Genomic DNA, 15,987 nt, shown 5'->3' with positions numbered 1-15,987 from the left:
TACAGAGAAAAACAAAATATTAATGGAAATATTAAAAACATCAACAATAACTGCATAAGGAAAAAGTATACTGCAGCCATTGCAAAAATCACAAAATATGACAAACCTAAAACAGAGTTTGTATTTTTCCTAACATACAAACCTGAATTCTTTACTATGGGAGATATTCTAGCGCGAGCTGGAAAATACGGCAGAAAAGCCTTAACAAGATCGTTAACGACCGGGTCGGTAGTTATCCACCTGTTAGTGTGGGAGACCGCCGGTCGGTAGCTATTGTTTACCTTCAATCGGATTCTAGCTAGGACTATTCTAGGGTGCGGTGATGGAAGGAAGATTTGTGTAAAGTATTCGGGTTTGTTTGTATGTTAGGAAAAATACAAACTGTTTTAAGTTTGTCATTTGTTCCTACACTTTATGCAAACCCTCATTCTTTACTATAGGAGACTTAGTCTTGAGGCTAGGGTGGCCAAGGAGTTCCCTATTCCTAGGGAAAATAGTCCTCAGACTAAACTCTTTTAAGAAAAAATCTCCCATTAATCTTCTTTCTTTGTAGACCCCCATAATCTTAGCACTACTGAAAATTTGTAGCTTCGTGGAAACACATGTTTCAGGATGAAGAGGGTCAGGAACATTCGACTCGCTTCCTTTCATACTTGGGATTCCCCCGACCTTGAAAAGGGGAAACCTCATGACTACGAGTATAACTTATAAGGTATAAGAGGAATCAGAGGAGTTTCATACCTTATTTCCATTGGCGAGTCTAGCTGAAACTGGCTACAGACTAGGATACCCAGATGGGAGGGAGAAGGAAACTAGAAGATAGATGGATGTCCTTCTTAAAACCTTGTGTAACACAGATTCCTCAACCAATGGCTACTGTCCCGTGAAAGGGTGTAAGATAGCTTCAGCACCTGTTGACCTGCCACAATAGGCCCTATAGAAAAGGTGTCTAGAGACCTATATGTCGCATCGCTCAAATAGTGAGTGGTGAATATAGATTGACATTTCCAGACCCAGCTCTTATGCCAGTGAGGCAGCCACTCCCCTAACTTGATGGACTTTAATCCTTATGCTGGTGATTGCCCCTGGGTCTCCATGAATGGCTCTCGCAATAACTTTCTTGAGCCAGAAAGAGATGGTGTTGCGAGAGATTCTCTTCTTGACCTTGTTGGTACTGAAGAAGAGATGACGGAGGCGTGGTCTGAAAGGTCTGGTGCGCTTCAGGTATTTCCTTAGCGCCCTGACTAGGCACAGTAACAATTGGTCTGTATCCTGTGTTACCTTATTGAGGCTGGAAAATTGAAATTCTCGAAACCTCTCATCGGCCAATGAAGAATTCTGAGTTTTGGGCACAAAGCCTGGCACGAAGTTGAGAGAGACTTCCCTCTATCCTCTAAAATGGGTGACGTCGTAAGACAGACCATGTAGTTCACTGACCCTTTTTGCCAAGGCCAGAGCTACTAGGAAGACTGTCTCAAGGGTCAGAAAGTAGTCAGAGGTCCTATTTAAGGGCTCACAGGGTGGACCCTTCAAGGAACGTAAGACCATGGACACATCCCAAGGTGGTGGTCTAATCTCAACTGGGGGGGCAAGATCTCTCAAAACCTCGAATCAACAAGATGATATCTTCTGAGGTGGAAAGGTCAACCCCTCTCAGTCTACAGATGAGGCTCAAGGCTGAACGATTGCCCTTAATTGCCGAGACAGAGGAGCTTTTCCTCCCTGAGGTACAAAAGGAAGTCCGCCACTAGAGGAAGAGAGGGATCGAGTGGAGACACGCCTCGCCCTTTACACCAAGCTGCAAATACACTTATCTTGCTTGGTAGTGGTTTGTGGAAGATTGGCGCAGGTGTCTGGGCATGTGCTCAGCCACCTTCTCTGCTTCTCTGAAAAGCCTCTGCGTCTGAGGAGTGACTGGACAGCCTCCAGGCGTGAAGCTTCAGAAAGGGAATCTCCCGTGTGGGACACCACTGTGTGGCTGCATCAGCAGAAGGGGTTCTGGAGGAAGAAACCTTGGAACCTGAACCAGCAGAGAAAGAAGGTCTGCGTACCATTCTCTGCTTGGCCATGCTGGAGCTATTATGGTTAGCTTGCAGTTCCAGGAGGTCCCGAGTTTGTTGATCACCTTTCTGATCAGGAAAAAGGGTGATAAGGCATATGCGTCCAGGTTGTCCCTAGACTGTTGAAGGGCGTTTCTTATGCTGGTGATAGCTGGCAGTTATTCCCTTTCCTCTTTTGCGGTTCTACCTGCGACTGCTGTATATTTTTCTTCTTATGCTGGTGATAGCTGGCAGTTATTCCCTTTCCTCTTTTGCGGTTCTACCTGCGACTGCTGTATATTTTTCTTCTTATGCTGGTGATAGCTGGCAGTTATTCCCTTTCCTCTTTTGCGGTTCTACCTGCGACTGCTGTATATTTTTCTTCTTATGCTGGTGATAGCTGGCAGTTATTCCCTTTCCTCTTTTGCGGTTCTACCTGCGACTGCTGTATATTTTTCTTCTTATGCTGGTGATAGCTGGCAGTTATTCCCTTTCCTCTTTTGCGGTTCTACCTGCGACTGCTGTATATTTTTCTTCTTATGCTGGTGATAGCTGGCAGTTATTCCCTTTCCTCTTTTGCGGTTCTACCTGCGACTGCTGTATATTTTTCTTCTTATGCTGGTGATTGCTGGCAGTTATTCCCTTTCCTCTTTTGCGGTTCTACCTGCGACTGCTGTATATTTTTCTTCTTATGCTGGTGATAGCTGGCAGTTATTCCCTTTCCTCTTTTGCGGTTCTACCTGCGACTGCTGTATATTTTTCTTCTTATGCTGGTGATTGCTGGCAGTTATTCCCTTTCCTCTTTTGCGGTTCTACCTGCGACTGCTGTATATTTTTCTTCTTATGCTGGTGATAGCTGGCAGTTATTGTTGATGCTGTAGATATTTCCATTCCTCTTTTGTGGTTTTAGCTGTGACTGCTCTATACTTCTCACCTTATGCTGGTCATTAATAGCATTTTTTTGCTATGACTGCTGTATACTTTTCTCTTTGAGCTGGTGATTGCTAGGAATTAATTGTTGATGCTCTGGATATTTCCATTCCTCATTTTTTATTTTTTTGCTATGACTGCTGTATACTTTTCTCTTTAAGCTAGTGATTGATAGCAGTTATTGTTGATGCTCTGGATATTTCATTCCTCTCATTTTGTTTTTTTGCTGTGACTGCTGTTTACTTTTCCGTTATGCTGGTTATATCTAGCAGTTATCGTTGATACTCTGGATATTTCCATTCCTCTTATTAGTTTTTGCTGTGAATGCTGTAAACTTTTCTCCGTATGCGGTTGATTGCTATCAATTATCGACGATGCTCTGGATATTACCATTCCTCATTATTGGGGTTTAGTTGTGACTGCTATATACTTTTCTCTTTATGCTGGTAATTGATAGCATTTATTATTTATGGTCTGGATATATTTATTCCTCTCTTTGCTTTTTGCTGTAACTGATGTTATACTATTCTTTTCATGCTGGTGATTGCCAACAGTTATATAGGAAATATCCTGAGCATCAACAATAACTGTTGGCAATCACCAGTACATAGAAAAAGTATAAAAAAGTCACAGGAAAAACCCTAAATGGGGAATAGATATATCCAGAGTAACAACAATAACTGCTAGCAATCACCAACATGAAGAGAAAAGTGTACAGCAGTTACAGAGAAAAACAAAATATTAATGGAAATATTAAAAACATCAACAATAACTGCGTAAGGAAAAAGTATACTGCAGCCATTGCAAAAATCACAAAATATGACAAACCTAAAACAGAGTTTGTATTTTTCCTAACATACAAACCTGAATTCTTTACTATGGGAGATATTCTAGCGCGAGCTGGAAAATACGGCAGAAAAGCCTTAACAAGATCGTTAACGACCGGGTCGGTAGTTATCCACCTGTTAGTGTGGGAGACCGCCGGTCGGTAGCTATTGTTTACCTTCAATCGGATTCTAGCTAGGACTATTCTAGGGTGCGGTGATGGAAGGAAGATTTGTGTAAAGTATTCGGGTTTGTTTGTATGTTAGGAAAAATACAAACTGTTTTAAGTTTGTCATTTGTTCCTACACTTTATGCAAACCCTCATTCTTTACTATAGGAGACTTAGTCTTGAGGCTAGGGTGGCCAAGGAGTTCCCTATTCCTAGGGAAAATAGTCCTCAGACTAAACTCTTTTAAGAAAAAATCTCCCATTAATCTTCTTTCTTTGTAGACCCCCATAATCTTAGCACTACTGAAAATTTGTAGCTTCGTGGAAACACATGTTTCAGGATGAAGAGGGTCAGGAACATTCGACTCGCTTCCTTTCATACTTGGGATTCCCCCGACCTTGAAAAGGGGAAACCTCATGACTACGAGTATAACTTATAAGGTATAAGAGGAATCAGAGGAGTTTCATACCTTATTTCCATTGGCGAGTCTAGCTGAAACTGGCTACAGACTAGGATACCCAGATGGGAGGGAGAAGGAAACTAGAAGATAGATGGATGTCCTTCTTAAAACCTTGTGTAACACAGATTCCTCAACCAATGGCTACTGTCCCGTGAAAGGGTGTAAGATAGCTTCAGCACCTGTTGACCTGCCACAATAGGCCCTATAGAAAAGGTGTCTAGAGACCTATATGTCGCATCGCTCAAATAGTGAGTGGTGAATATAGATTGACATTTCCAGACCCAGCTCTTATGCCAGTGAGGCAGCCACTCCCCTAACTTGATGGACTTTAATCCTTATGCTGGTGATTGCCCCTGGGTCTCCATGAATGGCTCTCGCAATAACTTTCTTGAGCCAGAAAGAGATGGTGTTGCGAGAGATTCTCTTCTTGACCTTGTTGGTACTGAAGAAGAGATGACGGAGGCGTGGTCTGAAAGGTCTGGTGCGCTTCAGGTATTTCCTTAGCGCCCTGACTAGGCACAGTAACAATTGGTCTGTATCCTGTGTTACCTTATTGAGGCTGGAAAATTGAAATTCTCGAAACCTCTCATCGGCCAATGAAGAATTCTGAGTTTTGGGCACAAAGCCTGGCACGAAGTTGAGAGAGACTTCCCTCTATCCTCTAAAATGGGTGACGTCGTAAGACAGACCATGTAGTTCACTGACCCTTTTTGCCAAGGCCAGAGCTACTAGGAAGACTGTCTCAAGGGTCAGAAAGTAGTCAGAGGTCCTATTTAAGGGCTCACAGGGTGGACCCTTCAAGGAACGTAAGACCATGGACACATCCCAAGGTGGTGGTCTAATCTCAACTGGGGGGGCAAGATCTCTCAAAACCTCGAATCAACAAGATGATATCTTCTGAGGTGGAAAGGTCAACCCCTCTCAGTCTACAGATGAGGCTCAAGGCTGAACGATTGCCCTTAATTGCCGAGACAGAGGAGCTTTTCCTCCCTGAGGTACAAAAGGAAGTCCGCCACTAGAGGAAGAGAGGGATCGAGTGGAGACACGCCTCGCCCTTTACACCAAGCTGCAAATACACTTATCTTGCTTGGTAGTGGTTTGTGGAAGATTGGCGCAGGTGTCTGGGCATGTGCTCAGCCACCTTCTCTGCTTCTCTGAAAAGCCTCTGCGTCTGAGGAGTGACTGGACAGCCTCCAGGCGTGAAGCTTCAGAAAGGGAATCTCCCGTGTGGGACACCACTGTGTGGCTGCATCAGCAGAAGGGGTTCTGGAGGAAGAAACCTTGGAACCTGAACCAGCAGAGAAAGAAGGTCTGCGTACCATTCTCTGCTTGGCCATGCTGGAGCTATTATGGTTAGCTTGCAGTTCCAGGAGGTCCCGAGTTTGTTGATCACCTTTCTGATCAGGAAAAAGGGTGATAAGGCATATGCGTCCAGGTTGTCCCTAGACTGTTGAAGGGCGTCCTGGATCGCTGCCTGATGATCTGGAAACCCTTAGCGGGGAAATTTCACATTCAGAGAAGTGGCGACAGATCTATTGTGGGGAAACCCCACAAAGCTATTACTGCCTTCGCTACTAGAGGATCCAAAGACCATTCACCACTCCACACTTGGTGATGCCTGCTTAGTTGATCCGCCACGATGTTTCTCCGACCCGGAATAAACCTGGCTGTGAGACATGTGACCTTCCGCCCACTGGTAAATCTGTACTGCTAGCAGACAGAGGTTTCTTGCCAGGGAACCCCCTTTTTTTGTTGATGTACGAGACGACTGTGGAGTCATCGCTCATCAGCACCATATCTCGTCCTTGTAAATCTTCTACAAAGTCTTTTAGGCCTTTCCAGGCTGCTAATAATTCCAGGTGATTTATATGGAGAGTTCGTTCTATCAGAGACCAGCTCCTGATGCTAACTTCGAGCCTAGGTGGGAACCCCAGCCCCGTAGCGACACATTCGGATTGGGGCTTTGGAGGGAATTCCCATTTGGGTATTCTCTTTGGTTGACCACCACTGAAGATCTTGTATCATCAGAGCTGGAACCTCCACTGGCAAGAATGTGGAATTGATCTTTTGGGACCAATTGGTCTTCAGATGCCACTGGAGACTTCTCATTCTTGATCTTTCGCCTGGAACTAGTTTTTCCAGGGAGGAAAGATGGCCCAGAAAAGACTGCCACAACTTGGCTGGAGGAGGCAGTGGAGACAAGAGATGAGCGATGGATTGTTCCAGTCTCCCAAGTCTGTCTTCCGAAGGGAACACTCTCCCTACCTGGGTGTTGATGGACATACCCAGATAGTTCATGACTTGGGTTGGAATCAAACAAGACTTACTCTACGTTTACAAGGATCCCCAGATCCTTGTAAAAGTCAAGAAGCCTTCTTAGGTGAGCCAGAGCTTGCTCCTTGGACAAGGCCTGGAGTAGCCAATTGTCTAGATACCTTAGCAGTCATTTCCAGTGCTTGTGTGCCCACGAGGAAAAGAGTTCAAAAACCCTTTTAAACACCTGTGGAGCGGTCAAGAGGCTGAAGCATAGGAGTTTGAACTCGAAGCTTTGACCCTGAACCAGATGGCGCAGGAATTTCCGAGATGGGCAATGAATTGGTACTTGGAAATATGCGTCTTTCAAGTGCACAGATGCCATAAAGTCTCCTGGACGCACCGCTTGGATCACGGAGGCTGCTGTCTCCATTTTGAATTGAGTCGGCTTTACAAACTGATTCAAGGTAGAGAGATAGAAACTGGTCTCCAGCCCCCCCGAGGCTTTCGCTACCAGAAAGAGGCGACTGAAAAACCCCAGGGAGGTGTTGGGGACTTGTTGGATGGCAGCCTTTAGAAGCATGCTCTGGATCTCCTGAGCTAGGGTTCGCCGTTTCCCGAGATTCTGAGGGACCTGGGAGGACAAGATCGGAGTAAGAATTAGAGGAGGAGAGCCTATGAAGGGAAGCACCTTGATGGTCCATTGCATGGCCAACATAGCTTTCAACCTCCTCCCACTCCCCTGCAGGCACCCCCTTCGCACTGGAACGGGGGAGCCGAGATCCTATTTCTGTCTAGGGTTCCTCCCTCTGCCTTTAGCCTTGGGAGGAGCTGACTTCGCTCTGCCCATAGGTTTGGCTACAAAAGAGTGGCGGCTGAGGCTCTTGGCTGGGAGTGGAGCAGCGGTTATGGTCTTAGGTTGTGGAGTTGGCTGCTGTTGCATCATGCGAATGGAGGCAGCCCTTTGCCTCGCAGTGTCCTGTGTCTCTTTCCTCCAGGTATCTAAGGTAGAGGAAACAGTTTTAGAAAAGAGGAGAGGTTGTAGAAGGTCAGAGTTTCTCAAATCTGATCTCTTAGCCTTACCGATGCTCCTATGAAGTCTGGAAACTATTGATTCCCTCCTTTTGAGGACCCAATTGCCCCAAATGGTTGCTGGCTGATGTAGCAGTTAGGAAGTCCATTGTCTGGGCCCCAGCAGCTATGACTTCCTGTAGGGAATGCATGGAGCCTTGGTTTGACAGATCCTCGTGACTCACTAGGTAGCCAACTGTACCAGACCAAGAGTCAAACCTAGATAAAGCCTCCAGAAGGGACATCGAAGCTGCTTCCATTGACGAGGCTTCTGTGGCTGTGAAAGAGACTGGAAGAGAAGAGTCGCTCCGAGGAGCAGCCAGGTGCGAGCCTCGCCTCACGGGGATCCAGGGTCAGAAGAGAAGGGTTGGTGTCTGACCTTGTAAAAGCGTTTTTGCCTAGTAAATAGGACTTGTAAAAGTTTATGGGATCCCCGAGACTTTAAGGACCCCGTTTCTCCCGAGACCTTTCTCAGACAGCCTGCATTGTGAACAGACCAGGGAAGTTCAATTTTGGGCTTAGGGTTCGGTGGAGGACGTCAGTCTGTCTAAAGCTGGACCGTCTATATGTCGAGGAGACAGATTTACGCCGAGGCCCGAGATATTACACATAGTTCTTAGAGCCCTCAAACAGGAGGACTCTGAAGTCCTTTGATGGTTGCTCTTCCGAGAAGCCTCAGGCGATGCTAATTCCTCCTGAGTTATTACAGGAGGCAGAGTGATAGAAGTCAAGAGTGTCTGGAGGTAACGGCGAAGTAGGAGACCATATTGCCGTTGTTACAGGAGAAGGCTGAGCGCTGGATAATGGCACCGCTAGCGCCTGACTTTGCATTGAAGTCGCCAGTCTTGGAAATGGTGACCAAATTATCGGTACTGTCTTAGTAGGATTCGTAGAGATTCCTCTCTTTGAAGGGTCTGAAGAACGAGGTGGAAGAGGTCGAATTGATCGGTGATCTGGCCTTTTCCCTCAGCTCTCAACAGAAGAGCAGAAGGGTTGAACCCCTGCGTCTTCTTCCAAGGTTCTCGTGAGGCTCGTATTCCGTAACTCATTAGGGAGCAAGGGAACCGGAGTTGTCCTCTCTGAAACACTAGGGCAAGGTGATTGACCCCGCGAGAGTATGACTGGAGGCTTGCGCGATCGGAAAGTTGAAGGGCGACAGCGTTCTCTCTCTGATGATAAGTAAAGAAGGTGAGGAGAAATGTTCTTTCTCCCTTTCATAGAGCTATTGAAGATCCTCAGACTAATATGCGAAGGAGAGGGATCGAGGTGAGAGCGCTCTTTGCCCTTGGCCGCGCTCCTGGCACAATTAGATGAAAAATCGTGAGAAGAGCTTCTCTTAAGCGAGCACTTATTACGCTTTGGAGAGCTCTCGTGACGAAGAGTGATAACATAATGTAGCGTTCGTTTTCTTAAAGCACCTAGAGCGCTTAGATGATCCCTCGCGAGAGGAAGACTATAGCGAGGCAGAACGATGACGAGAGGAAGCGTTCTGCTTGGGTTTGCGACAGAAGGCAAGGAAGTGCGGGAACGATGAGGTCTCTTCCTATGTCGCCTGTCTCTCTGGCGAGAACGTCTGGACGAAGGAAAGCGAGCTCTCCTTTTCCTCTTCTCTCTTTCCCTCCTTGCCTCCGAAGAGGGCGAGAACGAGGAGGAGGAGGAGGTATTGCGATGTTTGCGCTTGCGACGTTGTGATTTTGTAGAAGCGCAAACGGAGTGCGAAGTAGGCGCCGCAGGAGCTGAAGTTACTATATCCACTGAAACTTCCGCGGGTGCCGACTGAGTTGACGGGAGGTAGGTGAGGTCCGGAACTCCCAAGGGTCCAAAACAGAAGGGACCTGAGGTAATACCTTTCCCGCGAGGAACTGGTTCCAAACTTCCTTCGAAGGAGAACCAGGAAGTTTAAGGGCAGGCCATACCACTCGTACATGATCTGGAATGGAAGCGGTAACAGTGTCATTCCCGGTGGCGGAAAATATTGCCCCACTGGGGGAGGCAACGTGATCCGCCTGACCAAGAGGAATGGGGGTTAAATCAATGGTGCCACTCTTCCTCAACTTCCCCCCGGAGAAGGGAGGCAAGGAAGAGTCTGAATGGAGAGATTGAGAAGCCAAAGAAGAGGCCCAAGACTCCGTACCTTTCGACGACAAACCTGGAGGTAAAGAGTCCCTCTTGGATTTCGTCTTCTTCCTCTTCTCGAACTTTTTTCACTGAGAGGGTGACCACTCTCTACATACTTGGCAGGGGGAGGTTTCAGAACACCTATGACCTCTGCACATAGGGCATATGGAATGAGGATCCACCTCCGGCGGCGACATGAAGGTGCCACAGGATTTCGGGGCAACCCCGGGACACTTCCTCATAATAGAGGACATCATATTTAACAATGAAAAAAGAAACAGAATTAATCAAAAACAATAAAGAAAGGCTAGTCTGCCAGTCAAACTAAAGTAGGAGCAGCGGTGTTACCACTGCGACGGGTAGAATTCGACTGAAGGTAAACAGTAGCTACAGACTGGCGGTCCCCCACCACTAACAGGTTAATAACTACCGGCCTGGTCGTTAACGACCTTGTTAAGGTTTTTCTGCCATATTTTCCAGCTTGCGCTAGAGTATCTCCTGTAGTAAAGAATGAGGGTCTATATCAAGTGTAGGAACAAATTGGTAGCAGTCACCAGCAGAAAGAGCAAAGTATACAGCAGTCACAGCAATAACCACAAAATATCAATGGTAATATCCATAGCATCAACAAGAATTGCTAGTAATCATCATCATAAAGGGAAAATTATATAGTAGTCACAGAAAAAACACAAAATATATAGGAAATATCTGAGTATCATCAATTTTTTGTGGTTTTTGTTGCGACTGTTGTACACCTTTTTCTTTATGCTGGTGATTGCTAGCAATAATTGATGATGCTTTTGATATTTTCACTAATATTTTGTGGATTTTGCTATGGCTGCTTTATAATTTTTTCCTTGTGCTGGTAATTGTTTTCAATTAGTGATGATGCTCTGGATATTTCCACTATTTTGTGGTTTTTGCTGAACCTGCTGTACACTTTTCTCTTTAAACTGGTGACTTCTTGCAGTTATTGATGATGCTTTGGATGAAATTTGCATAATTTTCTCTTTATGGTGGTGATTGCTAGTAATTATTGACTATGCTCTGGATCTTTCCATTAATATTTTGTTTTTGTCGATCACTGCTGTATATTTTTCTCCTGATGCTGTTGATTATCATCAATTATTGATGATGCTCTTGATATTTCCACTATTATCTTGTGGTTTTGCTAAAAGCTGCCGCATACTTTTCTCTTTATGCTAGCGATTATTGGCCCTCTGCCCAACCCGCCTTACGGGGCCCTCTGCCCAAACCGCCTTCTGGGGCCCTCTGCCCAAACCGCCTTCTGGGGCCCTCTGCCCAAACCGCCTTCTGGGGCCCTCTGCCCAAACCGCCTTCTGGGGCCCTCTGCCCAAACCGCCTTCTGGGGCCCTCTGCCCAATCTGCCTTCTGGGGCCCTCTGCCCAATCTGCCTTCTTGTTTACCTGTCAATGCCACTGTTAAGAAAACTTGTACATTTCTGTTAACACTTATAGAAATAAATCAGGAATAAAAAATTAGACTTGCAACAATAAATAAATTGGGAGAAGTTAAAAAATACTAAAGTTTAACATTGTGGATCCAATTATTGCTTGCTAATATTTTATCATAGCTGTGCAAGTTATCTGGAAAAATACTAGCGCAATACTTCCTCTTGTAGAATTTATTTTTAAATTTGATTTCTTCTCTTTTCAGGTAACAGAACACTGCTCCTGTTATTTTCTCTATAGCATCTGTAAATTAAATCTAATAAAATATAGTTTTACATTGACCATTTTTTTCCTTACATGATTAACTTGTTAGAAAGATTATGGGTATTAAAGCTATATTAAAATACTTTATTTTAATTGGTAATAGATAACTTGGAATATAAACTTCATAAATCAATCTATATTTGATATTTCTTGATATTACTAATTGTCTATCAATGCTGTTTCCTTACACTAATGGTACTAAAGTTAATACTGACTTTATTCAATGTTAAATAGCACAAAGAGAAATCTCAAAACTTAATCATGAAATATTGAGAAAAACTGTCTACGCTCAAGGTATGGCCTCATAATCAGGCAGTGTTTATCTTGCAAAACAATTTGACCAATTCACTATGGGTAGTAGAAATAAAAGGGACATTAATTCTTAGATTACCAGGAATAAGCTAAATTACTTACATTGTTGGAGTATTCCAGTTTGAGTGTCATGTAGCCTCTTGCAGGTAGTTATTACAGAAGTAAAAGTTTTGTTGTATGTCCTCTGGGTGGTAGTACAATATCTCAAGATTTCAGCTTACTTGGCTAAGAGGAAAAAAGTCGAGAAAGGGGTATTGGGTAAACTGTTCCATCATCATCAGAAATAAACTGAAGTTTAAGGATGTGAAGTTAGAGAGATTTTATTCAACTATTATCTCATGGACAGAAGAGAAACCTTCTCATATACTGACCTTTGTATTGGCAGATAACTTTTCTTTGGAACACAAAGGAAGAGGCTTCGTAATAGAACTTAAAATGTTTAGGAACAAATAAATAGGTGGCAGCAACTCAACAAAGGAACTGAAAAATAAAGAAGTTAATTTCTGTGAATGTAACGCAAAGGGATTTTTATTTTTTCAATCAATATAGGAAAAGATTGAAAATGGGAGAAACCATAATTTGAAGGTTGTGTTGACTGGAAATATTTTTTTGTTAGCACTGTTTGGTGTAAGATGGGTTTTGCCCTTCTAGCATCTCATTCCCATTCCCAAGCACAATCTGGTGAATAAATTTTGCTTTTCAAGGAGTGTTTAATCAAGAGATGAATTTAAAAAAAAAAAGTTATATATTCCTTACGCAAAGCTTGACTGGAAATTTCCAGGAAGTATCAAGGAAAATATCTAAAGAAAGGTACAGTATACTGTATTCAATTGAAAATAGTTAAGTAAAATTTAAAGAACTGTACTTGATTGGATAAATGGCAAAATACTCTTCTTGCATTGGGAGAAAACAGTGTGGCATATCTGAAATGCAATACATTTCTAAAAAAAAAAAAAATTGAGGTTGCTGTAGGTCTTGGTGCATGTGATCTTTCCTACTACAGTTTATCTGTTCCAAATCCTGTCAACATGGTAGGTTTTAATGCTCCTGCGGTCTACCTACGAAACTTTTTCTCATGACTGCTACCAAACTAGGTCATATGTGCTGTTGGTGTTACCGTTACTATTCTAGCTGCCTCCAAAATATTCTCCTGGTTAAGTGTTGCTATTATGATTCCCACCAAACCACTTGTCAGGAGCTATTTAGTCTGCCACCAGTTGTCATTGTGCTCGTGGCTAATGGTGGTAGGGGTATTGCACTGCTGTAAATGAATTTAGGTGATATTGGTGGTTGCTGTTTTTTTGACTACAGTACTTCCAAATCCTAAATGTGGTGGTGACATTGCTGAATTAAGTAATTTCTCTATACCCAGACCCGGGGTTGGAGCTGTTGCTCTTATTGCCACAATATAGTAGTGAATAGCTGTAACAGTCATTGCTATTACACTATTTTTGTTGTTCCAATCTTCCATTTTTATGAACATTAGTTTATGCAGGCAAACAGGATGGTTGTACTGTTCCAAGTAATTGATGTGCTTGTAGCATCCCCTACACATAATTGAGGCTGATATTAAACCTAAATGTGGGGATGAAGTGAGTGCTCTTACAGCTAAAACAAAGTCTGAATGCAGTACTGCAGTCATTGAGGATGCTCTTGTGAGTGTTATCATTTAGCAGGGTGTGTTAGTAATAAAGGTTGCCATTACTAATGATGTTCCTACCCCCAAAAGTGGAAAATGATATTTTCATAATAAAATAAACTTTTGAATATACTTACTTACCCGCTGGTTATATAATGGCTAAAGTCCCTGGACGCCTCGGCAGGAAATTCAAAATCTCTTGCGCAGATATGCCAGGTGTACCACAGCGCCCTCGCGGTATCACAGGTAGAACTACAGTATACCCAACCAATTCAGATTTTCCATGCCCCATGGTTTCTAGAGGGGAGGAGGGTGGGTCTAAAACTTATATAACGCGCGGGTAAGTATATTAAAAAATTTATTTTATGAAAATATCATTTTTAAATATAAAACTTACCTGCTGGTTATATAATGGCTGATTGACACCCATTGGTGGCGGGTCAGAGACAGCTACATAATTGGAAATTCACTTAAGAGTTACATAAACAACTTGAGCGGTTCTAACCTGATAAGGAAACTGACAGCAATGCTCTGCCTCATTTTGTCTGTTATCCTTAGGAGATCCAGTGATCCACTCGGGGCTGATGATCTCTAGGAGCTGTCAAACGGTACAACCACCTATAACATGACAGGACCTCAACTAATACCCTTGTTCCAGGCGCTCTCTAGGAACAAAATGACCACCTGACTAGGTCAAAGATTGCGGAAGATTGCCGAACAATCTTCACGTACAATCATAAAAATATATATAACAGTTCCAAGAGAACAACAGGGGTACTAGGAATTTAGGGAAATGTAGTGGAGAATGTTTCACCTACTACTGCACTCTTTATCCTTAGGAGATCCAGTGATCCACTCGGGGCTGATGATCTCTAGGAGCTGTCAAACGGTACAACCACCTACTGTATAACATGACAGGACCTCAACTAATACCCTTGTTCCGGGCGCTCTCTAGGAACAAAATGACCACCTGACTAGGTCAAAGATTGCGGAAGATTGCCGAACAATCATAAAAATATATATACAGTGATACCTCGGTACTCGACCATAATCCGTTCGAGATCCGTGTTCGACCTCCGATTTGTTCGAGTACCGAATTTTTTTTCCCCATAAGAAATAATGGTATATATTCTATTCCGTTCCCAAGCACTCGAACAGGCCCAAAATATTAATAAAACGTGTACCTAAACAACAATAATTATCTAAATGTGTATGAAATTGGTCAGAAAATCCTATAAAACAATTTTAAACCATTTACTGTACTAAAATAAAACAATTTTAAACCATTTTCTGTACTGTAGTGAACATACCTTTGAGCAGCGGTTCGATGGCATACAGGGATGGATGTGGAGAGGATGGAAGGGGGAGGTTACTGCTTGGAAGGAGAGTCCCCTTCCATGATGTGGCGGGGTAGTTCTCCTTCAGGAGTTGTTTCTCTCTCCAATGAAAGGGTGGGCAGATCTATTTCAGGGGTTTCTTCTCTTCTTTGTCTCTTCTTTGGAGGAGAAACAGGCTTTGATGTAGCAGCTTTCTTTTCTTTTGTGAAAAACTGGTCTATTGTTAATTGTTTCTTCCTCCTCTGCAGTATTCTTCGAAAATGATACATGACACTATCATTAAACATATGCACTGCCCGGTTTGCTACTGCAATTTCTGGGTGGTATTTTTCAGCAAAAGCCTGCACATCTGCCCACTTGGAACAAATTTCATTGATGAGAGAACTTGGAACATCCTCCCTTACCTCATCCTCTTCCGAACTAGCTGCCTCCCCATGCCTAGTAACACGATGAATACCTGTTCTATTACGAAACTTTTCAAACCAACCCCTGCTCGCTTTAAATGTAAATGAATCACTTTCACTGGTACTCGGACTTTTCTTCACTAATTCTTCATAGATATGCAACGCTTTTTCACAAATGAACGCTTCACTAACACTTTCCCCGGCCAACTGTTTTTCTTTAATAAATATTAAAAGCAACTTTTCCATCTCCTCAATCACTTGTGGCCTTTGCTTAGTTACCGCCGTAACTCCCGTTGCAACATTCGCCTTCTTAATCATTTCTTTATGCTTTAAAAACGTAGAAATGGTCGACTTCGCCATTCCGTATTCTACCGCTAAATCGGACACTCGTACACCATTCTCATATTTCGCTATAATTTCCTTCTTCAACTCGATCGTTGTTCGCACTGTTTTCCTCTTCTCCTTCCCCTTAACACTCATTACTTTCTTGGGACTCATTATGAAAGCTTAAAAAGCAATTAAAAGCACTGAAAATCACTAAATCACAACGAATGCTGATCGCGCGTTGTCTGAGTGACGCTCTCGAGAGAACTGATGCTTCCCGAACAAGCGAGAGTGGCCGAGATGGCGCGATCATCACAAAGCCCATGCGGTCGTCACGTGTTCGGCTGGTCGAGTACCGAATTTTTGGTCG

At 43.6% G+C, this 15,987-nt stretch overlaps 1 protein-coding gene across 3 annotated transcripts in view; it reads left to right on the top strand.

The window, feature by feature from the left end:
* The window catches only part of mRpL52 (mitochondrial ribosomal protein L52), a 110,026-nt gene extending 98,408 nt beyond the window's left edge, over window positions 1–11,618 (top strand). For all 3 annotated transcript variants that reach the window (XM_068351960.1, XM_068351959.1, XM_068351958.1), the window contains exon 5: window positions 11,543–11,618. In XM_068351960.1, coding sequence (XP_068208061.1) covers window positions 11,543–11,546 — 4 coding nt within the window. In that variant the 3' untranslated portion in view covers window positions 11,547–11,618. The remainder of the gene's footprint in view (window positions 1–11,542) is intronic.
* The last annotated feature ends 4,369 nt before the right edge of the window (window positions 11,619–15,987 follow it).

The sequence above is a fragment of the Palaemon carinicauda genome, chromosome 28 (assembly GCF_036898095.1).
Source record: "Palaemon carinicauda isolate YSFRI2023 chromosome 28, ASM3689809v2, whole genome shotgun sequence".
Classification (NCBI taxonomy): Eukaryota; Metazoa; Arthropoda; class Malacostraca; order Decapoda; family Palaemonidae; genus Palaemon; species Palaemon carinicauda.
This window is presented reverse-complemented; position numbering and strand designations above follow the sequence as displayed.